The sequence below is a fragment of the Protopterus annectens genome, chromosome 9.part0, assembly GCF_019279795.1.
Source record: "Protopterus annectens isolate FY-2018-M chromosome 9.part0, PAN1.0, whole genome shotgun sequence".
Lineage (NCBI taxonomy): Eukaryota > Metazoa > Chordata > Ceratodontiformes > Protopteridae > Protopterus > Protopterus annectens.
The window spans coordinates 1891545931-1891572501 of record NC_056743.1 but is presented as its reverse complement, the minus strand read 5'-3'; the positions used below and the strand labels follow the sequence as shown (position 1 = coordinate 1891572501).

At 41.4% G+C, this 26571-nt stretch overlaps 1 protein-coding gene across 1 annotated transcript in view; it reads left to right on the top strand.

Moving 5' to 3' along the window:
• LOC122812307 (complement C3-like) overlaps positions 1 to 26571 on the top strand; it is a 2177376-nt gene that overhangs the window by 810733 nt on the left and 1340072 nt on the right. The window contains exon 15 of the mRNA XM_044084710.1: positions 2784 to 2913. Coding sequence (XP_043940645.1) covers positions 2784 to 2913 — 130 coding nt within the window. The remainder of the gene's footprint in view (positions 1 to 2783; positions 2914 to 26571) is intronic.

The following is a 26571-nucleotide window of genomic DNA, read 5'->3' as shown; positions in this document are numbered from 1 at the left end:
ACTGGCTGCAGTGTCCCTCAGATAAACATAAAGGAATCCTGCATGATTGGCTGAAGTGTCCCTGAGATAAACAAAAAGGAAGCATGCAGGACTGGCTGCAGTGTCCCTCAGATAAACAAAAAGGAAGTATTCAGGACTCCTGCAGTGTCCCTCAGATAAACATAAAGAAATCCTGTAGGAATGGCTGCAATGTCCCACAGACAAACATAAAAGAAGCATGCAGGACTCTTGCAGTGTCCCTCAGACAAACCCAAAGGAAGCATGCAGGACAGGCTGCAGTGTCCCTCAGATAAATATAAAAGAAGCCTGTAGGACTCCTGCAGTGTCCCTCACATAAACATAAAGGAAGCCTCCAGGACTGGCTGCAGTGTCCTCAGAAAAGCATAAAGAAAGCCTGTAAAACTGGCTGCAGTGTCCCTCAGATAAACATAAAGGAAGCCTGCAGGACTGGTTTCAGTGTCCCTCAGATAAACTAAAAGGAAGCATGCAGGACTAGCTTCAGTGTCCCTCAAACATAAAGGAATCCTGCATGACTGGCTGCAGTATCCCTAAGATAAACATAGTGGAAGCCTGCAGGACTGGCTGCAGTGTCCCTAAGATAAACATAAAGGAATCCTGCAGGACTGGCTGCCGTGTCCCTCAGACAAACATAAAGGAAGCCTGCAGGACTCCTGCAGTGTCCCTCAGATAAACATAAAGGAATCCTGCAGGACTGGCTGCAGTGTCCCTCAGATAAACATAAAGGAATCCTGCAGGACTGGCTGCAGTGTCCTTCTGATAAACATAAAGGAATCCTGCAGGACAGGCTGAAGTGTCTCTCAGACAAACATAAAGGAAGTCTGTAGGACTGGTTTCAGTGTCCCTAAGATAAAGATAAAACAATCCTGCAGGACTGGCTGCAGTGTCCCTCAGATAAACATAAAGGAATCCTATAGGACAGACTGCAGTGTACCTAAGATAAACATAAAGGAATCCTGCAGGACTGGCTGCAGTGTCCCTCTGATAAACATAAAGGAATTCTGCAGGACTGGCTGCAGTGTCCCTAAGATAAATGTAAAGGAATCCTGCATGACTGGCTGCAGTCTCCCTCAGATAAACATAAAGGAATCCTACATGATTGGCTGCAGTGTCCCTGAGATAAACATAAAGAAATCCTACAGGAGTGGCTGCAGTGTCCCTCAGATAAACATAAAAGGAAGTATGCAGAACTGGCTGCAGTGTCCCTCAGATAAGCATAAAGGAATCCTGCATGATTGGCTGCAATGTCCCTGAGATAAACATAAAGGAATCCTGCAGGAATGGCTGCAGTGTCCCTCAGATGAACATGAAGGAATCCTGCAGGACTGGCTACAGTGTCCATCAGATAAACATAAAGGAAGCCTGCAGGACTGGCTGCAGTGTCCCTCAGATAAACTTAAGGAAGCATGCAGGACTAGCTTCAGTGTCCCTCAAACATAAAGGAAGCCTGCGAGATTGGCTGCAGTGTCCTTCAGACATAAAGGAATCCTGCAGGACAGGCTGCATTGTCCCCCAGATAAACCTAAAGGAAGCATGCAGGACTCCTGCAGTGTCCCTCAGATAAACAAAAAAAAAAAAAAAATGCTGTAAGACTGGGTGCAGTGTCCCTCAGATTAACTCAAGGGAAGCCTGCAGAACTGGCTGCAGTGTCCCTCAGAAAAACATAAAGGAAGCCTGCAGGACAGGCTGCAGTGTCCCTCAGATAACCATCAAGGAATCCTGCAGAAGTGGGTGCAATGTCCATCAGATAAACATATAGGAATCCTGCAGGACTGGCTGTAGTGTCCCTCAGATAAACATAAAGGAAGCCTGCAGGACTGGCTGCTGTGTCCTTCTGATAGATATAAAGGAAGCATGCAGGACTGGGAGTGCAATCCTAACATCTCAGAATGGGAACAAAGGCAGGTAAACAGTATTCAACTGGCACTTTAATAACTGAAAAGAAACAAAAGTAAGCACTTTCGTCAGGTATGTTATCAAACTTCTTCAGACAAAAGGTAAGAAATACAATGAAACATTTATATAATTTCAAAAAACAATCATGTGATCGTAATTGGTCACATGTTACCCTAGAAACCATGTCATATGATCATCCAAAAGTGAAGAGGTGAACCTCAAATGCATAACAACAACATCTAAATAATACAAATAATGCAACTTGTTTGTTGCATCTACCAAATTTACATGAAAATTCATGTTAAAAAGTTATTATTAATACACTTGAAGATTACTAAATGTCCCATGAATTTTCATGTAAATTTGGTAGATGCAACAGAGAAGTTGTATTATTTGTATTATTTAGATGCTGTTGTTATGCATTTGAGGTTCACCTCTTCACTTTTGGATGATCATATGACATGGTTTCTAGGGTAACGTGACCAATTTAGATCACATGATTTTTTGCAAGATATAACTGTTTCATTGTATTTCTCAACTTTTGTCTGAAGAAGTTCAGTAACATACCTGACGAAAGTGCTTACTATAGTTTTATTTCTTTTCAGATATTAAAGTGCCTGTTGTATACTGTTTCCCTGCCTTTGTTTTAATTTTGAGTAGTTTGTTGTAGATTTTTTTTTATCTCAGAATAGGATCAAATGTTAGAACAGATTATATGCAGTTTTATATTGAATTTATTTTATTAGGAAACTCTGAAACATTCTGGTTGATCAATGTAATATTTCTGTGATGCTTACATTTTATTTCTAACTATATATTGTTTATGTGGCAGTGCATTTTTATATATTTTGTTTTGTCTTTCGGCACAGATCTGGGATGTGATTGAAAAAAATGACATCGGCTGCACACCTGGTGGAGGGCTGAATAATATTGGGGTGTTTTCTGATGCCGGATTGGCATTCCATTCGAGTGCTCAAATTTCAACAGAGTCTCGTGCAGGTAGGCTTTTGTTCTGTACTTTAAGTAAATGCACATTGAGGTCAAGCAAATGTCTTTGAGACGACCTCGCTGCACAGGTCTTTGAGACCACGTTGCTGCACAGATAAGAAACAGTGGTGCCTAAACACAGACTGACCACTGAGTTACCAGCTTGACTAGTTGTGTAGTTTTGATCACATGCTCGCGCTCACTATTGTTTTAGTCAAAAGATAAAGGTGTTGCAGATAGTTACCTCCCTCTCTACACCACAAAATGTACCCCTGCCCCCACCTCTCTACACCACAAAATGTACCCCTGCCCCCACCTCTCTACACCACAAAATGTAACCCCTGCCTCCACCTCTCTACACCACAAAATGTAACCCCTGCCCCCACCTCTCTACACCACAAAATGTACCCCCTGCCCCCACCTCTCTACACCACAAAATGTACCCCCTGCCCCCACCTCTCTACACCACAAAATGTACCCCCTGCCCCCACCTATCTACACCACAAAATGTACCCCCTGCCCCCACCTTTTCACACCATAGCACAAAATGTAACCCCCGCCCCCACCTCTCTACACCACAAAATGTACCCCCCGCCCCCACCTCCCTATACCATAGCACAAAATGTAACCCCTGCCCCACCTCTCTACACCATAGCACAAAATGTAACCCCTGCCCCCACCTCTCTACACCACAAAATGTAACCCCTGCCCCCACCTCTCTACACCATAGCACAAAATGTAACCCCTGCCCCCACCTCTCTACACCATAGCACAAAATGTAACCCCTGCCCCCACCTCTCTACACCATAGCACAAAATGTAACCCCTGCCCCCACCCTGATAACACACGCAATCAAATAACAAGCATCCTCATGTCCTACATTATTGACACCATAGCTAAAATTACATTCAGCTTCACCCTTCCTGTCCTGTCAGCTAACATTCCAAGCCACACTATTGTCTCTCAGCACACTCCCCCTCACTCTCAACTCCCTACTAGTAGCCAACAGGATCAAACTACTCCCTCCACCCACATCCGATCACAACCTGCCAACTCTATACCCAAACTTGAGCTCACTTCTGCCCCTACATCTATCATAAAAAACTACTTTTAAAACTAAAACCTTGCACTATCACGGCAGATGGTCTCCTCACTGAATACCTACAAACTACTGCAGAAGCTATTGCGTAGCCCATTAGCATACTCATTAACAGATCTGTCCAAGAATCGTATGTTCCAAACCTGTGGAAAAAAGCATACATTCTTCCCTTCTACAAAGGGGGTACCTCTACCGATACCTCCAAGTTCCACCCCATAGCTATTCTATCCCCCCTTTCAAAAATCTCAGAAAAGGATATGCACACTCAACTTCTGCAACTCCTTCTCAACAATCAAATACTTTTTCAAACTCAACATGGTTTTAGAGCAGGCCATCATACATCTCCTGCCCTAATATCCTTCCTGGACCTAGTCAATAAACTTGTGACTCTGGAAAAATTGTCTCCACTCTATTTCTGGACCTATTTAAGGCCTTTGATACCATCTCTCACTCTCTCCTCCTTTTCCAGATTTCTAACATTGGAATATCTTCTCTATCTCTTTAATGGCTTAAACGCTAACTATCTGGCAGAGAGCACGCCATAAAATGGCTACACGCCATTTCCCCTTATATCATCAACCCCACAGGTGTCCCCCAAGGCTCCAAATTAGGTCTCTTACTGTTTAACATTTTTATCAATAGCCTTCACCTGTCATTTCATCAAGGGTGTCTTGTTCAGTATGCCAATAATTCTACTATTATCTGCTCTGCTGACAACTCAACCCAACTACAACAGATCTCTCAATCAGCATTCTCATCCATGAAAACATGGCTATATAAAAATCATCTGTCCCTAAAACCAAACAAAACCAAGCTCATAATATTTACTCCAATGTAAATACTCCAATGATTAAATCTCACTTCAACATATTCTTCCTAAATCATACAAAAATGTAATTGATTCCCCACACTAAATTGCTCAGTGTCATAATAGATGAAAACCTAAAATTTGACCTATACCTTCAAAACCACATTAGTAAGACTCACAAAAAACTGGGACTTCTTTATAGAAATAAAAACTTCCCATTCCTTCCAACAGGACAAATACTTTCATCCTCCTTCCTTCCTTCTCTTGTCTGTGGAGCCCCAGTACTAACTAACCTGCAGTCCTCTCTGATGAATAAATTAGAAATATGCTACAACAAAATAGCTAAATTTGCAACTAAAACTCACCAATTCACCCAGCTTTGTACTCCAGTAAAAGTTCTAAACTGGCTTGAAGTTCCCCGCTATCTCACTTATCTTCAACCAGCTATCACACACAGATTGCTTAGAAAACCTTTAGACTGCCCTTCCTTAAACTCTTTACTTTCCCTCTATAATCCAGACAAGCACCTAAGATCAGAAAACCAAAATCTCCTCCAAGTTCAAAAACCCAAACTACCTGCTGGTCAACTGCTATACTCCTGGGAAGTAGCTAAAATTTGGAACAACCTTCCTCCTGCCATTCATACTATTCAGTCCTCCACTTCCTTTAAATTGGCTCTGCATTCTCACTTCTACTCCAAATGGATGTGTAATTGAACCAAACCCCTCCTCCCATAACCTAGTTAATTGTTTCCCTTTTTCTTCTCTCTCATTTCCTATATCTCCTCCTTAAACTCTTACTCTTCTCTCTTATCAAGCCCAAGCTGCTGCCTAACTGCTCTCATACTCATATGCCCTCTGCAATTATTTTCATGCCTTTGCCTCTACAGCTCTTTCTACCTAATCTTTCCCTGCCCTTCCTCATCCTCCTCCCCAACCACTATTCACCTCTACTCCTGTAATAGGCTCCTCTCTCTACCACTGTTCACCTTTGCTCCTGTAATAGGGTCCTCCCCTACCACTGTTCATCTCTGCTCCTGTAATAGGCTCCTACCCCTAACACTGTTCACCTCTGCTCCTGTAATAGGCTCCTCCCCTACTACTGTTCACCTCTGCTCCTGTAATAGGCTCCTCTCCCAACCACTACTCACCTCTACTCCTGTAATAGGCTCATCTCCCTACCACTGTTCACCTCTGCTCCTGTAATAGGTTCCACCCCTACCACTGTTTACCTCTGCTCCTGTAATAGGCTCCTCCCCTACCACTGTTCACCTCTGCTCCCGTAATAAGCTCCTCCCCTACCACTGTACACCTCTGCTTCTGTAATAGGCTCCTCCCCTACCACTGTTCACCTCTGCTCCTATAATAGGCCCCTCCCCTACAACTGTTCACCTCTACTCCTGTAATAGGCTCCTCCCCTACCACTGTTCATCTCTGCTCCCATAATAAGCTCCTCCCCTACCACTGTACACCTCTGCTCCTGTAATAGGCTCCTCCCCTACCACTGTTCACCTCTGCTCCTATAATAGGTCCCTCCCCTACAACTGTTCACCTCTACTCCTGTAATAGGCTCCTCCCCCTACCACTGTTCACCTCTGCTCCTGTAATAGGCTCCTACCCCTACCACTGTTCACCTCTGCTCCTGTAATAGGCTCCTCCACCAACCACTATTCACCTCTACTCCTGTAATAGGCTCCTCTCCCTACCACTGTTCACCTCTGCTCCTGTAATAGGCTCCTACCCCTACCACTGTTCACCTCTGCTCCTGTAATAGGCTCCTCCCCTACCACTGTTCACATCTGCTCCCGTAATAGGCTCCTCCCCCTACCACTGTTCACCTCTGCTCCTGTAATAGGCTCCTCCCCACCACTGTTCACCTCTGCTCCTGTAATAGGCTCCTCCCCTACCACTGTTTACATCTGCTCCTGTAATAGGCTCCTCCCCCTACCACTGTCCACCTCTGCTCCTGTAATAGGCTCCTCCCCACCACTGTTCCCCTCTGCTCCTGTAATAGGCTCCTCCCCTACCACTGTTCACCTCTGCTCCTGTAATAGGCTCCTCCCCTACCACTGTGCATCTCTGCTCCTGTAATAGGCTCCTCCCCCTACCACTGTTCACCTCTGCTCCTATAATAGGCTCCTCCCCTACCACTGTTCACCTCTGCTCCTGTAATAGGCTCCTCCTCTACCACTGTTCACCTCTGCTCCTGTAATAGGCTCCTCCCCTACCACTGTTCACCTCTGTTCCTGTAACATGGCTATTTTTTTAGTCTCGGAATGCATTGCCATCTCAGAGTTTGTCATAATGTGAGTGATCAACCTATTTTACCACCTCTACCAAACATCTTCTACATTGTATATAACTCTTGTAACTTTATCTAGTGTGCCTCATATAGTTAAAATGTATTTCTTAGATCCTGTACTATTGTAGTTAAGCTTATGTAGTGTACTTTTCTCTGTCCTTGAGATCTACCCATTGTTATTATATTGCTTTTATGTGCATTTTATATACTGTATTTTTCTGGGGCTTTTCTCCCCAGGCCACCACTGAAAAGGGGTTCTTTTAGGCCCAGCAGTCTTTTCCAGTAAACAAATGTCAATAAATAAATAATACATAAATAAATACATAAAGATAGCACAAAAAATATGGCATACAAGATTATAGATTGTGGCTATGAAGATAAAAGCAAATTCAGCAACAAACAATAAGTACACAATATAAATTACTGAAAAGTGCAGAAACTCTCTAAGTACCAGTGGTTAGAAAGCACACATGATAATACCATTGGAAAACTGATAAGAAAAATGTTGTTCGACAGTAAGTGACTGATGAAGGTCACAAAAATCAGCAGATTATTGATAGGTAACAGTATTGGGAGATACAGCTCAACAAATATTGCCCCCCTTCAATGTGCAGAGTTCACATCTAAAGTTGTATGATGGGGACTCACAGATAATAGTAGCAATGGATCAGATATAAAACAGGCAGCAATAGCACAGAAAAAATCCCAGGGAGAGGGGAAAGTGCTCATTATGAAAAATAATTAAATTACTCCTAGGACTGGGGCAACAGGATTTTATAGTCGCCCCTAGAACACACTGTTCCAGTAATATAAAAAGGATTTCCACTATTCATTGTATATTTCATTCAAATAAGTAAGCTGCTGTATTTAATTCTGTACATATCTGGATGCAAAACCTTTTGAGAAGTCATCAGAAATCCATCCTCAACCCCTTTCCCATTTTACACATAGGGTCAAGGTGTCACTTCAGCAGTGATGATCATGTTGAGCCAAAGTTTACACCACCAGGTGGCTAGCCCTACAGTGATAGCTCATTCTTACCACTCATACCACGTGACTAGCCCTGCAGTGGTAGCTCATTCTTACCACTCATACCACGTGGCTAGCCCTGCAGCGGTAGTTCATTCTTACCACTCACACCACGTGGCTGACCATGCAGTGGTAGCTCATTCTTACCACTAATACCATGTGGCTAGCCCTGCAGTGGTAGCTCATTCTTACCATTCATGCCACATGACTAGCCCTGCAGCGGTAGCTCATTCTTACCACTCATGTCACGTGACTTGCCCTGCAGTGGTAGCGCATTCTTATCACTCATACCACGTGGCTAGCCCTGCAGCGGTAGCTCATTCTTACCACTCATACCACATGGCTATCCCTGCAATGGTAGCTCATTCTTACCACTCATACCACGTGACTAGCACTGCAGCAGTAGCTCATTCTTACCACTCATGCCACGTGACTAGTCTTGCAGCGGTAGTTCATTCTTACCACTCATACCACGTGACTAGCCCTGCAGTAGTAGCTCATTCTTTCCACTCATGCACACACCAACTGTCATCTATGACCAGTTTAGAGTACCAACACACCTACTGCATGTCTTTGGACTGTGGAAGGAAAACGGATCACCCGAAGGAAACCCACCTGACCACAAGGAGGGCATGCAGACTCCACACAGAAGGCACCCCAGCCACGGATTGAACCAGAGAACCTCTTGCTGTGAGATGACAACGCTAACTGCTGTAGTACCATGGCCATGCAGAAATCATCAGAAATCACCTTCCAAAATAGAAAAATAGCCAAGTGCTACAATAATTATCTTTAACAAATAGCAGAACTTTATTAATTATCAACTATACATAATATATCAATTCCTATATCACAGACAAATAGAGTAAGACCAACAGATAACAGAAAACATATTCATACTAACTGAAACAAATAGGGGAAATGTGGATGAAAACAGCACACCAACTTATAAATCATAAGTATCTATGTCAAGTTTTCCCTAAGATAGTTTATTTATTATGACATTTGTTAACTGGCTATGTCTGACTGAGCATGTGCACTGTTTCAGGAGAGGCTCGAGGTGAAAATTTTCATACAGAACTACAGATAAATTAAAATCTCAACATACAGTACAGAATTAAAAGGTGTGCAATCAGAAAAACACATAAAAGAGTCTGCAAGCCCTGATGCAAAGAAAATATGAAACAGATTGCTGCTGAGAAATGAACAGAAGAGGTAGATGCAAGGAGAAATAGAAAGTTTAAAAAAAGAGTAGATAGAGGACTTGCCAATGCTACTGTGAAGGAAAAAGACACAGGTGAGTCACAGGGGGCAGATGGGCATGAGGATAAGAAGAGGACAGGGGAATAGAAACCAGACCTAAACAGGTTCATATACAGGAGAAGAAGTGGAAGATGTGCAAGCAAGGAGGAGAGGAAGCAGAGTAAAGCAGAGCATTAGAAATAAAGATAAATGAGTAGGAGGGGAGACTGGAAGGTGAAATAATCAGAGCAAGCGAGCATTAGAGATAAAGATAAAGGAGTAGGAGGAGGAGACGGGAAGGTGAAATAATCAGTGCAAGCGAGCGTTAGAAATAAAGATAATGGAGTAGGAGGGGAGACTGGAAAGTGAAATAATCAGAGCAAATGAGCATTAGAAATAAAGATAATGGAGAAGGAGGGGAGACTGGAAAGTGAAATAATCAGAGCAGGTGAGCATTAGAAATAAAGATAAATGAGTAGGAGGGGAGACTGGAAGGTGAAATAATCAGAGCAAGTGAGCATTACAGATAAAGATAAAGGAGTAGGAGGGAGAGATTGGAAGGTGAAATAATCAGAGCAAGCGAGCGTTAGAAATAAAGATAAAGGAGTAGGAGGGCGAGACTGGAAAATGAAACAATCAGAGCAAGTGAGCGTTAGAAATAAAGATAAAGGAGTAGGAGGGGGAGACTGGAAGGTGAAATAATAAGAGCAAGCAAGCATTAGAAATAAAGATAAAGGAGTAGGAGGGGAGACAGGAAGGTAAAATAATCAGAGGAAGTGAGCATTAGAAATAAAGATAAAGGAGTAGGAGGGGAGACAGGAAGGTGAAATAATCAGAGTAAGTGAGCATTAGAAATAAAGATAAAGGAGTAGGAGGGGGAGACTGAAAGGTGAAATAATCAGAGCAAGTGAATGTTAGAAATGAAGATAAAACCGTAGGAGGGGAGACTGGAAGGTGAAATAATCAGAGCAAGCGAGCGTTAGAAATAAAGATAAAGGAGTAGGAGGGGGAAACTGGAAGGTGAAATAATCAGAGCAAGTGAGCATTAGAAATAAAGATAAAGGAGTAGGAGGGGGAGACTGGAAAGTGAAACAATCAGAGCAAGCGAGCATTAGAAATAATGAAAAAGGAGTAGGAGGGGGAGACTCGAAGGTGAAATAATCAGAGCAAGCGAGCATCAGAAATAAAGATAAAGGAGTAGGAGGGTGAGACTGGAAAATGAAACAATCAGAGCAAGTGAGGGTTAGAAATAAAGATAAAGGAGTAGGAAGGGGAGACTGGAAGGTGAAATAATCAGAGCAAGCGAGCATTAGAGGTAAAGATAAAGGAGTAGGAGGGGAGACTGGAAGGTGAAATAATCAGAGTAAGCGAACATTAAAAATAAAGATAAAGGAGTAGGAGGCGGAGACTGGAAGGTGAAATAATCAGAGCAAGCGAACGTTAGAAATAAAGTTAAAGGAGTAGGAGGGGAAGACTGAAAGGTGAAATACTCAGAGCAAGCAAGCGTTAGAAATAAAGATAAAGGAGTAGGAGGGGGAGACTGGAAGGTGAAATAATCAGAACAAGCGAGCATTAGAAATAAAGATAAATGAGTAGGAAGGGGAGACTGGAAGGTGAAATAATCAGAGCAAGCGAGCGTTAGAAATAAAGATAAAGGAGTAGGAGGGGGAGATTGGAAAGTGAAACAATCAGAGCAAGTGAGCGTTAGAAATAAAGATAAAGAAGTTGGAGAAGGAGACCGGCAGGTGAAATAATCAGAGGAAGTGAGTGTTAGAAATAAAGATTAACGAGTAGGAGGGGAGACTGGAAGGAGAAATAATCAGAGCAAGTGAGCGTTAGAGATAAAGATAAAGAAGTAGGGGGGGAGACTGGAAGGCGAAATTATCAGAGCAAGTGAGCGTTAGAAATAAAGATAAAGAAGTAGGAGGGGAGACTGGAAGGAGAAATAATCAGAGCAAGCAAGCGTTAGAAGTAAAGATAAAGGAATAGGAGGGGGAGACTTGAAGGTGAAATAATCAGAGCAAGTGAGCATTAGAGATAAAGATAAAGGAGTAGGAGGAGAAGACTGGAAGGTGAAATAATCAGAGCAAGAGAGCATTAGAGATAAAGATAAAGGAGTAGGACGGGGAGATTGGAAAGTGAAACAATCAGAGCAAGCGAGCGTTAGAAATAAAGATAAAGGAGTAGGAGAAGGAGACTGGCAGGTGAAATAATCAAAGGAAGTGAGTGTTAGAAATAAAGATTAAGGAGTAGGAGGGGAGACTGGAAGGTGAAATAATCAGAGCAAGTGAGCATTAGAGATAAAGATAAAGAAGTAGGAGGGGGAGACTGGAAGGTGAAATTATCAGAGCAAGTGAGCGTTAGAAATAACGATAAAGGAGTAGGAGGGGAGACTGGAAGGAGAAATAATCAGAGCAAGCAAGCATTAGAAATAAAGATAAAGGAATAGGAGGGGGAGACACGAAGGTGAAATAATCAGAGCAAGCGAGCATTAGAGATAAAGATAAAGGAGTAGGATCGGAAGACTGGAAGGTGAAATAATCAGAACAAGAGAGCATTAGAGATAAAGATAAAGGAGTAGGAGGGGGGACTGGAAGGTGAAATAATCAGAGCAAGCGAGCGTTAGAAAGAAAGATAAAGGAGTAGAAGGGGAGACTGGAAGATGAAATGATCAGAGCAAGCGAGCATTAGAAATAAAGACAAAGGAGTAAGAGAGGAGACTGGAAAGTAAAATAATCAGAGCAAGTGAGCATTAGAGATAAAGATAAAGGAGTAGGAGGGGGAGACTGGAAGGTGAAATAATCAAAGCAAGCGAGCATTAGAAGTAAAGATAAAGTAGTAGGAGGGGAGACTGGACGGTGAATAAATCAGAGCAAGTGAGCATTAGAAATAAAGATAAAGGAGTAGGACAGGGAGACTGGAAGGTGAAATAATCAGAGCAAGCGAGCATTAGAAATAAAGATAAAGGAATAGGAAGGGAGACAGGAAGGTGAAATAATCAGAGCAAGCGAGCATTAGAAATAAAGATAAAGGAGTAGGAGGGGGAGACTGTAAGGTGAAATAATCAGAGCAAGTGAGCGTTAGAAATACAGATATGTGAGTAGGAGGGAGAGACTGGAAAGTGAAATAATCAGAGCAAGCAAGCATTAGAAATAAAGATAAAGGAGTAGGACAGGGAGACTGGAAGGTGAAATAATCAGAGAAAGCTAGCGTTAGAAATAAAGACAAAGGAGTAGGAGGGGAGACTGGAAAGTGAAATAATCAGAGCAAGTGAGCATTAGAAATAAAGATAAAGGAGTAGAAGGGGAGACTGGAAGGTGAAATAATCAGAGCAAGCGAGCATTAGAAATAAAGATAAATGAGTAGGAGGGGAGACTGGAAGGTGAAATAATCAGAGCAAGCGAGCGTTAGAAATAAAGATAAAAAAGTAGGAGGGGAGACTGGAAGGTGAAATAATCAGAGCAAGCGAGCGTTAGAAATAAAGGTAAAGGAGTAGGAGGGCGAGACTGGAAAATGAAACAATCAGAGCAAGCGAGCATTAGAAATAAAGATAAAGGAGTAGGAGGGGAGACTGGAAGGTGAAACAATCAGAGCAGGCGAGCATTAGAGATAAAGATAAAGGAGTAGGAGGGGGAGACTGGAAGGTGAAATAATCAGAGTAAGCGAGTTTTAGAAATAAAGATAAAGGAGTAGGAGGGGGAGACTGGAAGGTGAAATCATCAGAGCAAGCAAGCGTTAGAAATAAAGATAAAGGAGTAGGGGGGAGACTGAAAGGTGAAATAATCATAGAAAGCAAGTGTTAGAAATAAAGATAAAGGAGCAGGAGGGGGAGAGTGTAAGGTGAAATAATCAGAGCACGCGAGCATTAGAAATAAAGATATAGGAGTAGGAGGGGAGACTGGAAGGTGAAATAATCAGAGCAAGCAAGCGTTAGAAATAATGATAAAGGAGTAGGAGGGGAGACTGGAAGGAGAAATAATCAGAGCAAGCGAGCGTTAGAAATAAAGGTAAAGGAGTAGGAGGGCGAGACTGGAAAATGAAACAATCAGAGCAAGCGAGCATTAGAAATAAAGATAAAGGAGTAGGAGGGGGAGAATGGAAGGTGAAGCAATCAGAGCAGGCGAGCATTAGAGATAAAGATAAAGGAGTAGGAGGGGAGACTGGAAGGTGTAATAATCAGAGTAAGCAAGTTTTAGAAATAAAGATAAAGGAGTAGGAGGGGAGACTGGAAGGTGAAATAATCAGAGCAAGCGAACGTTAGAAATGAAGATAAAAGAGTAGGAGGGGAGACTGGAAGGTGAAATAATCAGAGCAAGCGAGCGTTAGAAATAAAGATAAAGGAGTAGGAGGGGGAGACTGAAAGGTGAAATAATCAGAGAAAGCAAGTGTTAGAAATAAAGATAAAGGAGCAGGAGGGGGAGACTGGAAGGTGAAATAATCAGAGCAAGCGAGCATTAGAAATAAAGATAAAGGAGTAGGAGGGGAGACTGGAAGGTGAAATAATCAGAGCAAGCGAGCGTTAGAAATAAAGATAAAGGAGTAGGAGGGCAAGACTGGAAAATTAAGCAATCAGAGCAAGTGAGCGTTAGAAATAAAGATAAAGGAGTAGGAGGGGGAGACTGGAAGGTGAAATAATAAGACCAAGCGAGCATTAGAGATAAAGATAAAGGAGTAGAAGGGGAGACTGGAAGGTGAAATAATCAGAGTAAGCGAGTGTTAGAAATAAAGATAAAGGAGTAGGAGGGGGAGAATGGAAGGTGAAATAATCAGAGCAAGCGAACGTTAGAAATGAAGATAAAACAGTAGGTGGGGAGACTGGAAGGTGAAATAATCAGAGCAAGCGAGCGTTAGAAATAAAGATAAAGGAGTAGGAGGAGGAGACTGAAAGGTGAAATAATCAGAGCAAGCAAGCGATAGAAATAAAGATAAAGGAGTAGGAGGGGGGAGATGGGAAAGTGAAACAATCAGAGCAAGCGAGCATTAGAAATAAAGATAAAGGAATAGGAAGGGGAGACTGGAAGGTGAAATAATCAGAGCAAGCGAGCATTAGAGGTAAAGATAAAGGAGTAGGAGGGGAGACTGGAAGGTGAAATAATCAGAGTAAGCGAGCATTAAAAATAAAGATAAAGGAGTAGAAGGCGGAGACTGGAAGGTGAAATAATCAGAGCAAGCGAATGTTAGAAATAAAGTTAAAGGAGTAGGAGGGGAAGACTGAAAGGTGAAATAATCAGAGCAAGCATTAGAAATAAAGATAAAGGAGTAGGAGGGGGAGACTGGAAGGTGAAATAATCAGAACAAGCGAGCATTAGAAATAAAGATAAATGAGTAGGAGGGGGAGACTGGAAGGTGAAATAATCAGAGCAAGCGAGTGTTAGAAATAAAGATAAAGCAGTAGGAGGAGGAGATTGGAAAGTGAAACAATCAGAGCAAGTGAGTGTTAGAAATAAAGATTAAGGAGTAGGAGGGGAGACTGGAAAGTGAAGTAATCAGAGCAAGTGAGCATTAGAGATAAAGATAAAGAAGTAGGAGGGGAGACTGGAAGGAGAAATAATTAGAGCAAGTAAGCGTTAGAAATAAAGATAAACAAATAGGAGGGGGAGACTTGAAGATGAAATAATCAGAGCAAGCGAGCATTAGAGATAAAGATAAAGGAGTAGGAGGGGAAGACTGGAAGGTGAATAAGTCACCGCAAGTGAGCGTTAGAAATAAAGATATAGGATTAGGACAGGGAGACTGGAAGGTGAAATAATCAGAGCAAGAGAGCATTAGAGATAAAGATAAAGGAGTAGGATGGGGGACTGGAAGGTGAAATAATCAGAGCAAGCGAACATTAGAAAGAAAGATAAAGGAGTAGGAGGGGAGACTGGAAGGTGAAATAATCAGAGCAAGAGAGCATTAGAGATAAAGATAAAGGAGTAGGATGGGGGACTGGAAGGTGAAATAATCAGAGTAAGCGAGTTTTAGAAATAAAGATAAAGGAGTAGGAGGGGGAGACTGGAAGGTGAAATAATCAGAGCAAGCGAACGTTAGAAATGAAGGTAAAAGAGTAGGAGGGGAGACTGGAAGGTGAAATAATCAGAGCAAGCGAGCGTTAGAAATAAAGATAAAGGAGTATGAGGGGGAGACTGAAAGGTGAAATAATCAGAGAAAGCAAGTGTTAGAAATAAAGATAAAGGAGCAGGAGGGGGAGACTGGAAGGTGAAATAATCAGAGCAAACGAGCATTAGAAATAAAGATAAAGGAGTAGGAGGGGAGACTGGAAGGTGAAATAATCAGAGCAAGCGAGCGTTAGAAATAAAGATAAAGGAGTAGGAGGGGAGACTGGAAGGTGAAATAATCAGAGCAAGCGAGCGTTAGAAATAAAGGTAAAGGAGTAGGAGGGCGAGACTGGAAAATGAAACAATCAGAGCTAGCAAGCGTTAGAAATAAAGATAAAGGAGTAGGAGGGGGAGAATGGAAGGTGAAACAATCAGAGCAGGCGAGCATTAGAGATAAAGATAAAGGAGTAGGAGGGGGAGACTGGAAGGTGAAATAATCAGAGTAAGCAAGTTTTAGAAATAAAGATAAAGGAGTAGGAGGGGAGACTGGAAGGTGAAATAATCAGAGCAAGCGAACGTTAGAAATGAAGATAAAAGAGTAGGAGGGGAGGCTGGAAGGTGAAATAATCAGAGCAAGCGAGCGTTAGAAATAAAGATAAAGGAGTAGGAGGGGGAGACTGAAAGGTGAAATAATCAGAGAAAGCAAGTGTTAGAAATAAAGATAAAGGAGCAGGAGGGGGAGACTGGAAGGTGAAATAATCAGAGTAAGCGTTAGAAATAAAGATAAAGGAGTAGGAGGGGAGACTGGAAGGTGAAATAATCAGAGCAAGCGAATGTTAGAAATTAAGACAAAACAGTAGGAGGGGAGACTGGAAGGTGAAATAATCAGAGCAAGCGAGCATTAGAAATAAAGATAAAGGAGTAGAAGGGGGAGACTGAAAGGTGAAATAATCAGAGCAAGCAAGCGTTAGAAATAAAGATAAAGGAGTAGGAGGGGGAGACTGGAAGGTGAAATAACCAGAGCAAGCGAGCATTAGAAATAAAGATAAAGGAGTAGGAGGGGGGAGACTGGAAAGTGAAACAATCAGAGCAAGCGGGCATTAGAAATAAAGAAAAAGGAGTAGGAGGGGGAGACTGGAAGGTGAAATAATCAGAGCAAGCGAGCGTTAGAAATAAAGATAAAGGAGTAGGAGGGCAAGACTGGAAAATGAAACAATCAGAGCAAGTGAGGGTTAGAAATAAAGATAAAGGAGTAGGAAGGGGAGACTGGAAGGTGAAATAATTAGAGCAAGCGAGCATTAGAGGTAAAGATAAAGGAGTAATAGGGGAGACTGGAAGGTGAAATAATCAGAGTAAGCGAGCATTAAAAATAAAGATAAAGGAGTAGGAGGGGGAGACTGGAAGGTGAAATAATCAGAACAAGCGAGCATTAGAAATAAAGATAAATGAGTAGGAGGGGGAGACTGGAAGGTGAAATAATCAGAGCAAGCGAGCATTAGAAATAAAGATAAAGGAGTAGGAGGGGGAGATTGGAAAGTGAAACAATCAGAGCAAGCGAGCTTTAGAAATAAAGATAAAGGAGTAGGAGAAGGAGACTGGCAGTTGAAATATTCAGAGGAAGTGAGTGTTAGAAATTAAGATTAAGGAGTAGGAGGGGAGACTGGAAGGATAAATAATCAGAGCAAGCAAGAGTTAGAAATAAAGATAAAGGAATAGGAGGGGGAGAATCAAAGGTGAAATAATCAGAGCAGGCGAGCATTAGAGATAAAGATAAAGGAGTAGAAGGGGAAGACTGGAAGGTGAATAAGTCACAGCAAGTGAACGTTAGAAAGAAAGATAAAGGAGTAGGACAGGGAGACTGGAAGGTGAAATAATCAGAGCAAGAGAGCATTAGAGATAAAGATAAAGGAGTAGGAGGGGGGACTGGAAGGTGAAATAATCAGAGCAAGCGAGCGTTAGAAAGAAAGATAAAGGAGTAGAAGGGGAGACTGGAAGATGAAATAATCAGAGCAAGCGAGCGTTAGAAATAAAGATAAAGGAGTAGGAGGAGGAGACTGAAAGGTGAAATAATCAGAGCAAGCAAGCGATAGAAATAAAAATAAAGGAGTAGGAGGGGGGAGATGGGAAAGTGAAACAATCAGAGCAAGCGAGCATTAGAAATAAAGATAAAGGAATAGGAAGGGGAGACTGGAAGGTGAAATAATCAGAGCAAGCGAGCATTAGAGGTAAAGATAAAGGAGTAGGAGGGGAGACTGGAAGGTGAAATAATCAGAGTAAGCGAGCATTAAAAATATAGATAAAGGAGTAGAAGGCGGAGACTGGAAGGTGAAATAATCAGAGCAAGCGAATGTTAGAAATAAAGTTAAAGGAGTAGGAGGGGAAGACTGAAAGGTGAAATAATCAGAGCAAGCAAGCATTAGAAATAAAGATAAAGGAGTAGGAGGGGGAGACTGGAAGGTGAAATAATCAGAACAAGCGAGCATTAGAAATAAAGATAAATGAGTAGGAGGGGGAGACTGGAAGGTGAAATAATCAGAGCAAGCGAGTGTTAGAAATAAAGATAAAGCAGTAGGAGGATGAGATTGGAAAGTGAAACAATCAGAGCAAGTGAGTGTTAGAAATAAAGATTAAGGAGTAGGAGGGGAGACTGGAAAGTGAAGTAATCAGAGCAAGTGAGCATTAGAGATAAAGATAAAGAAGTAGGAGGGGAGACTGGAAGGAGAAATAATTAGAGCAAGTAAGCGTTAGAAATAAAGATAAACAAATAGGAGGGGGAGACTCGAAGATGAAATAATCAGAGCAAGCGAGCATTAGAGATAAAGATAAAGGAGTAGGAGGGGAAGACTGGAAGGTGAATAAGTCACCGCAAGTGAGCGTTAGAAATAAAGATATAGGATTAGGACAGGGAGACTGGAAGGTGAAATAATCAGAGCAAGAGAGCATTAGAGATAAAGATAAAGGAGTAGGATGGGGGACTGGAAGGTGAAATAATCAGAGCAAGCGAACATTAGAAAGAAAGATAAAGGAGTAGGAGGGGAGACTGGAAGGTGAATAAATCAGAGCAAGTGAGCATTTTAAATAAAGATAAAGGAGTAGGACAGGGAGACTGGAAGGTGAAATAATCAGAGTAAGCGAGTTTTAGAAATAAAGATAAAGGAGTAGGAGGGGGAGACTGGAAGGTGAAATAATCAGAGCAAGCGAACGTTAGAAATGAAGGTAAAAGAGTAGGAGGGGAGACTGGAAGGTGAAATAATCAGAGCAAGCGAGCGTTAGAAATAAAGATAAAGGAGTATGAGGGGGAGACTGAAAGGTGAAATAATCAGAGAAAGCAAGTGTTAGAAATAAAGATAAAGGAGCAGGAGGGGGAGACTGGAAGGTGAAATAATCAGAGCAAACGAGCATTAGAAATAAAGATAAAGGAGTAGGAGGGGAGACTGGAAGGTGAAATAATCAGAGCAAGCGAGCGTTAGAAATAAAGATAAAGGAGTAGGAGGGGAGACTGGAAGGTGAAATAATCAGAGCAAGCGAGCGTTAGAAATAAAGGTAAAGGAGTAGGAGGGCGAGACTGGAAAATGAAACAATCAGAGCTAGCAAGCGTTAGAAATAAAGATAAAGGAGTAGGAGGGGGAGAATGGAAGGTGAAACAATCAGAGCAGGCAAGCATTAGAGATAAAGATAAAGGAGTAGGAGGGGGAGACTGGAAGGTGAAATAATCAGAGTAAGCAAGTTTTAGAAATAAAGATAAAGGAGTAGGAGGGGAGACTGGAAGGTGAAATAATCAGAGCAAGCGAACGTTAGAAATGAAGATAAAAGAGTAGGAGGGGAGGCTGGAAGGTGAAATAATCAGAGCAAGCGAGCGTTAGAAATAAAGATAAAGGAGTAGGAGGGGGAGACTGAAAGGTGAAATAATCAGAGAAAGCAAGTGTTAGAAATAAAGATAAAGGAGCAGGAGGGGGAGACTGGAAGGTGAAATAATCAGAGTAAGCGAGCGTTAGAAATAAAGATAAAGGAGTAGGAGGGGAGACTGGAAGGTGAAATAATCAGAGCAAGCGAATGTTAGAAATTAAGACAAAACAGTAGGAGGGGAGACTGGAAGGTGAAATAATCAGAGCAAGCGAGCATTAGAAATAAAGATAAAGGAGTAGAAGGGGGAGACTGAAAGGTGAAATAATCAGAGCAAGCAAGCGTTAGAAATAAAGATAAAGGAGTAGGAGGGGGAGACTGGAAGGTGAAATAACCAGAGCAAGCGAGCATTAGAAATAAAGATAAAGGAGTAGGAGGGGGGAGACTGGAAAGTGAAACAATCAGAGCAAGCGGGCATTAGAAATAAAGAAAAAGGAGTAGGAGGGGGAGACTGGAAGGTGAAATAATCAGAGCAAGCGAGCGTTAGAAATAAAGATAAAGGAGTAGGAGGGCAAGACTGGAAAATGAAACAATCAGAGCAAGTGAGGGTTAGAAATAAAGATAAAGGAGTAGGAAGGGGAGACTGGAAGGTGAAATAATTAGAGCAAGCGAGCATTAGAGGTAAAGATAAAGGAGTAGGAGGGGAGACTGGAAGGTGAAATAATCAGAGTAAGCGAGCATTAAAAATAAAGATAAAGGAGTAGGAGGGGGAGACTGGAAGGTGAAATAATCAGAACAAGCGAGCATTAGAAATAAAGATAAATGAGTAGGAGGGGGAGACTGGAAGGTGAAATAATCAGAGCAAGCGAGCATTAGAAATAAAGATAAAGGAGTAGGAGGGGGAGATTGGAAAGTGAAACAATCAGAGCAAGCGAGCTTTAGAAATAAAGATAAAGGAGTAGGAGAAGGAGACTGGCAGTTGAAATATTCAGAGGAAGTGAGTGTTAGAAATTAAGATTAAGGAGTAGGAGGGGAGACTGGAAGGAGAAATAATCAGAGCAAGCAAGAGTTAGAAATAAAGATAAAGGAATAGGAGGGGGAGAATCAAAGGTGAAATAATCAGAGCAGGCGAGCATTAGAGATAAAGATAAAGGAGTAGAAGGGGAAGACTGGAAGGTGAATAAGTCACAGCAAGTGAACGTTAGAAAGAAAGATAAAGGAGTAGGACAGGGAGACTGGAAGGTGAAATAATCAGAGCAAGAGAGCATTAGAGATAAAGATAAAGGAGTAGGAGGGGGGACTGGAAGGTGAAATAATCAGAGCAAGCGAGCGTTAGAAAGAAATATAAAGGAGTAGAAGGGGAGACTGGAAGATGAAATAATCAGAGCAAGCGAGCGTTAGAAATAAAGACAAAGGAGTAAGAGGGGAGACTGGAAAGTAAAATAATCAGAGCAAGTGAGCATTAGAGATAAAGATAAAGGAGAAGGAGGGGGAGACTGGAAGGTGAAATAATCAAAGCAAGCGAGCATTAGAAATAAAGATAAAGGAGTTGGAGGGGAGACTGGAAGGTGAATAAATCAGAGCAAGTGAGCATTAGAAATAAAGATAAAGTAGGACAGGGAGACTGGAATGTGAAATAATCAGAGCAAGCGAGCATTAGAAATAAAGATAAAGGAATAGGAGGGGGAGACAGGAAGGTGAAATAATCAGAGCAAGCGAGTGTTAGAAATAAAGATAAAAGAGTAGGAGGGGGAGACTGTAAGGTGAAATAATCAGAGCAAGCGAGCGTTAGAAATAAAGATAAAGGAGTAGGAGGGTAGGATGGGAGACTGGAAGGTGAAGTAATCAGAGCAAGTGAGCGTTAGAAATAAAGGTAAAGGAGTAGGAGGGCAAGACTGGAAAATGAAACAATCAGAGCTAGCAAGCATTAGAAATAAAGATAAAGGAGTAGGAGGGGGAGAATGGAAGGTGAAACAATCAGAGCAGGCGAGCATTAGAGATAAAGATAAAGGAGTAGGAGGGGGAGACTGGAAGGTGAAATAATCAGAGTAAGCAAGTTTTAGAAATAAAGATAAAGGAGTAGGAGGGGAGACTGGAAGGTGAAATAATCAGAGCAAGCGAGCGTTAGAAATAAAGATAAAGGAGTAGGAGAGGGAGACTGAAAGGTGAAATAATCAGAGAAAGCAAGTGTTAGAAATAAAGATAAAGTAGCAGGAGGGGGAGACTGCAAGGTGAAATAATCAGAGCAAGCGAGCATTAGAAATAAATATAAAGGAGTAGGAGGGGAGACTGGAAGGTGAAATAATCAGAGCAAGCGAGCGTTAGAAATAAAGATAAAGGAGTAGGAGGGCGAGACTGGAAAATGAAACAATCAGAGCAAGTGAGCGTTAGAAATAAAGATATCTGGGGAGACTGGAAAGTAAAATATCTTTCTATCTGGAAAATATCCCATATCATTCCCCTTCACAAAGGGGGCAAGTCTAATGACTTCTCTAACTTTCGTCCCATAGCACTATTATCACCTATAGCTAAAATCATGGAAAAATGGATCCATAAACAACTACTAAACCACCTTCTCCATAATAACCTACTTGCCAATAGTCAACATGGATTCAGACCATCCCACAGCACCACTACTGCATTACTCTCCTTTACCAACTCCATCAACTATAACCGTAACATCAATAAACTCTCATCTTCTCTCTTCATTGACCTATCAAAAGCCTTTGATATGGTTAATCATAAACTTCTTCTGTACATACTAGAATCTCATGCACTAGATCCCTCCTCCTTAACTTGGTTTACTTCTTATCTTGAAAATCGTCAGCAGGCAGTACTCTGGAAAAGTTCACTATCTACCCTCCTTCCTATTTCTATAGGAGTACCTCAAGGGTCTATCTTAGGCCCACTTCTATTTTGTATCTTTATTAATGACCTCCAATCAGCTATACCTAACACCACTTGCATACAATATGCAGACGATTCCACTATAATCTGCACTGCTTCCTCTCAAGCAGAACTTCAACCTCTTACCCAAGAAACCTTTAACACTGTTGAACAGTGGTTCTCTGACCGTTGTCTACTCCTTAACCCCAAGAAAACCAAATTACTACTATTTGCACCTACCCGCAAAGCTACTTCCCTAAACTTCTCTATTGCTTCCACTGATAACACTCATATTACTCCTGATTCTTCTACAAAACTACTAGGTATTACAATTGACAATAATCTTAACTTTGACTGTCACATCAATAACACAATAAAAGTAGTTAACAAAAAGATTGGATCCCTTTACAGAATCAAATCCTTTCTTACACCTGAAGCCCGGACCACCTTAGCCCAATCTCACCACCTCTCTACCCTTCTATATGCTTCCCCTATTTACACAAATCTCTCTAAAAGTAACCTTAAGAAACTTGCTTCATCTTACCATAATATTGCTTGATTTGCCACAGGATCCCAGTTTAGAACGCACCACTGCCTGAACTTAAAACAACTAAACTGGCTTGAACTTCCTAACAAGCTTATTTATCAACAGCTCTTAATAGCTCACAACATTCTATATCAACCATCCAAAACACCAATACTCTCTAACCTCCTTACTCCCTACAACAATCTGAAACAACTACGTTCTTCAGATAAACTACTAGTTAATAGTACCAAACCCAATAATGCTGCAGGAGATTGTCTTTTTTCCAACTCAGTTGGCAAAATGTGGAACAAACTTCCACTCAATATCTCATCTTTGTCCACTCCACTCTTTAAAAACAACTGAGAATCCATCTTAATAAACACTGGCTTTGCTCCTGTACCAATCCTGATTAACCTTTCTTCCTCCTTTCCTCTACCTCAATATTTCCCTCTCACTATACTACATCCTGACTGATCCCCACGGACATAACATCCTTGTGGATATAACTTATCTCATATATACTATAAAAAAAAAAAAAAAAAAATTATGACTATGTATTATTTACACTACGTTATGATATTATCAATTGCGTATTGCAATTATTTAATAACTTTTTCTTAGGAATACTATCTTGTTATGTATATTTCCTCTGACATGTAAATTACCTATACTAAAGTCTGATTATCTTTTATGCTTAAGATTTGTTTTGTTTTGCTATGTGTATTTTTTTTGTATTCTCTATACTTGTTATAACAATTGGAGCTTTTCTCCCCGGGCCTCCACTGAAAATGGACATATATCCAGCTGGACTAGCCCGGTCAACAAATGTAAAATAAAAATAAATAAATAAAGATAAAGGAGTAGGAGGGGGAGACTGGAAGGTGAAATAATAAGACCAAGCGAGCATTAGAGATAAAGATAAAGGAGTAGGAGGGGAGACTGGAAGGTGAAATAATCAGAGTAAGCGAGTGTTAGAAATAAAGATAAAGGAGTAGGATGGGGAGACTGGAAGGTGAAATAATCAGAGACAGCAAACGTTAGAAATGAAGATAAAACAGTAGGTGGGGAGACTGGAAGGTGAAATAATCAGAGCAAGCAAGCGTTAGAAATAAAGATAAAGGAGTAGGAGGAGGAGACTGAAAGGTGAAATAATCAGAGAAAGCAAGCGATAGAAATAAAGATAAAGGAGTAGCAGGGGGAGACTGGAAGGTGAAATAACCAGAGCAAGCGAGCATTAGAAATAAAGATAAAGGAGTAGGAGGGGGGAGACTGGAAAGTGAAACAATCAGAGCAAGCGAGCATTAGAAATAAAGAAAAAGGAGTAGGAGGGGGAGACTGGAAGGTGAAATAATCAGAGCAAGCGAGAGTTAGAAATAAAGATAAAGGAGTAGGAGGGCGAGACTGGAAAATGAAACAATCAGAGCAAGTGAGGGTTAGAAATAAAGATAAAGGAATAAGAAGGGGAGACTGGAAGGTGAAATAATCAGAGCAAGTGAGCATTAGAGGTAAAGATAAAGGAGTAGGAGGGGAGACTGGAAGGTGAAATAATCAGAGTAAGCGAGCATTAAAAATAAAGATAAAGGAGTAGAAGGCGGAGAATAGAAGGTGAAATAATCAGAGCAAGCGAATGTTAGAAATAAAGTTAAAGGAGTAGGAGGGGAAGACTGAAAGGTGAAATAATCAGAGCAAGCAAGCGTTAGAAATAAAGATAAAGGAGTAGGAGGGAGAGACTGGAAGGTAAAATAATCAGAACAAGCGAGCATTAGAAATAAAGATAAATGAGTAGGAGGGGGAGACTGGAAGGTGAAATAATCAGAGCAAGCGAGCGTTAGAAATAAAGATAAAGCAGTAGGAGGAGGAGATTGGAAAGTGAAACAATCAGAGCAAGCGAGCATTAGAAATAAAGATAAAGGAGTAGGAGAAGGAGACTGGCAGGTGAAATAAACAGAGGAAGTGAGTGTTAGAAACAAAGATTAAGGAGTAGGAGGGGAGACTGGAAGGTGAAGTAATCAGAGCAAGCAAGAGTTAGAAATAAAGATAAACAAATAGGAGGGGGAGACTCGAAGATGAAATAATCAGAGCAAGCGAGCATTAGAGATAAAGATAAAGGAGTAGGAGGGGAAGACTGGAAGGTGAATAAGTCACAGCAAGTGAGCGTTAGAAATAAAGATAAAGGAGTAGGACAGGGAGACTGGAAGGTGAAATAATCAGAGTAAGCGAGTTTTAGAAATAAAGATAAAGGAGTAGGAGGGGGAGACTGGAAGGTGAAATAATCAGAGCAAGCGAACGTTAGAAATGAAGGTAAAAGAGTAGGAGGGGAGACTGGAAGGTGAAATAATCAGAGCAAGCGAACGTTAGAAAGAAAGATAAAGGAGTAGGAGGGGAGACTGGAAGGTGAATAAGTCAGAGCAAGTGAGCATTAGAAATAAAGATAAACGAGTAGGACAGGGAGACTGGAAGGTGAAATAATCAGAGTAAGCGAGTTTTAGAAATAAAGATAAAGGAGTAGGAGGGGGAGACTGGAAGGTGAAATAATCAGAGCAAGCGAACGTTAGAAATGAAGGTAAAAGAGTAGGAGGGGAGACTGGAAGGTGAAATAATCAGAGCAAGCAAGCGTTAGAAATAAAGATAGAGTAGTAGAAGGGGGAGACTAAAAGGTGAAATAATCAGAGAAAGCAAGTGTTAGAAATAAAGATAAAGGAGTAGGAGGGGGAGACTGGAAGGTGAAATAATCAGAGTAAGCAAGTTTTAGAAATAAAGATAAAGGAGTAGGAGGGGGAGAATGGAAGGTGAAACAATCAGAGCAGGCGAGCATTAGAGATAAAGATAAAGGAGTAGGAGGGGGAGACTGGAAGGTGAAATAATCAGAGTAAGCAAGTTTTAGAAATAAAGATAAAGGAGTAGGAGGGGAGACTGGAAGGTGAAATAATCAGAGCAAGCGAACGTTACAAATGAAGATAAAAGTGTAGGAGGGGAGACTGGAAGGTGAAATAATCAGAGCAAGCAAGCGTTAGAAATAAAGATAAAGGAGTAGGAGGGGGAGACTGAAAGGTGAAATAATCAGAGAAAGCAAGTGTTAGAAATAAAGATAAAGGAGCAGGAGGGGGAGACTGGAAGGTGAAATAATCAGAGCAAGCGAGCATTAGAAATAAAGATAAAGGAGTAGGAGGGGAGACTGGAAGGTGAAATAATCAGAGTAAGTGAGCATTAGAAATAAAGATAAAGGAGTAGGAGGGGGGACTGGAAGGTGAAATAATCAGAGCAAGCGAACGTTAGAAATTAAGACAAAACAGTAGGAGGGGAGACTGGAAGGTGAAATAATCAGAGCAAGCGAGCATTAGAAATAAAGATAAAGGAGTAGAAGGGGGAGACTGAAAGGTGAAATAATCAGAGCAAGCAAGTGTTAGAAATAAAGATAAAGGAGTAGGAGGGGGAGACTGGAAGGTGAAATAACCAGAGCAAGCGGGCATTAGGAATAAAGATAAAGGAGTAGGAGGGGGGAGACTGGAAAGTGAAACAATCAGAGCAAGCGAGCATTAGAAATAAAGAAAAAGGAGTAGGAGGGGGAGACTGGAAGGTGAAATAATTAGAGCAAGCGAGCGTTAGAAATAAAGATAAAGGAGTAGGAGGGCAAGACTGGAAAATGAAACAATCAGAGCAAGTGAGGGTTAGAAATAAAGATAAAGGAGTAGGAAGGGGAGACTGGAAGGTGAAATAATTAGAGCAAGCGAGCATTAGATGTAAAGATAAAGGTGTAGGAGGGGAGACTGGAAGGTGAAATAATCAGAGTAAGCGAGCATTAAAAATAAAGATAAAGGAGTAAGAGGCAGAGACTGGAAGGTGAAATAATCAGAGCAAGCGAACGTTAGAAATAAAGTTAAAGGAGTAGGAGGGGAAG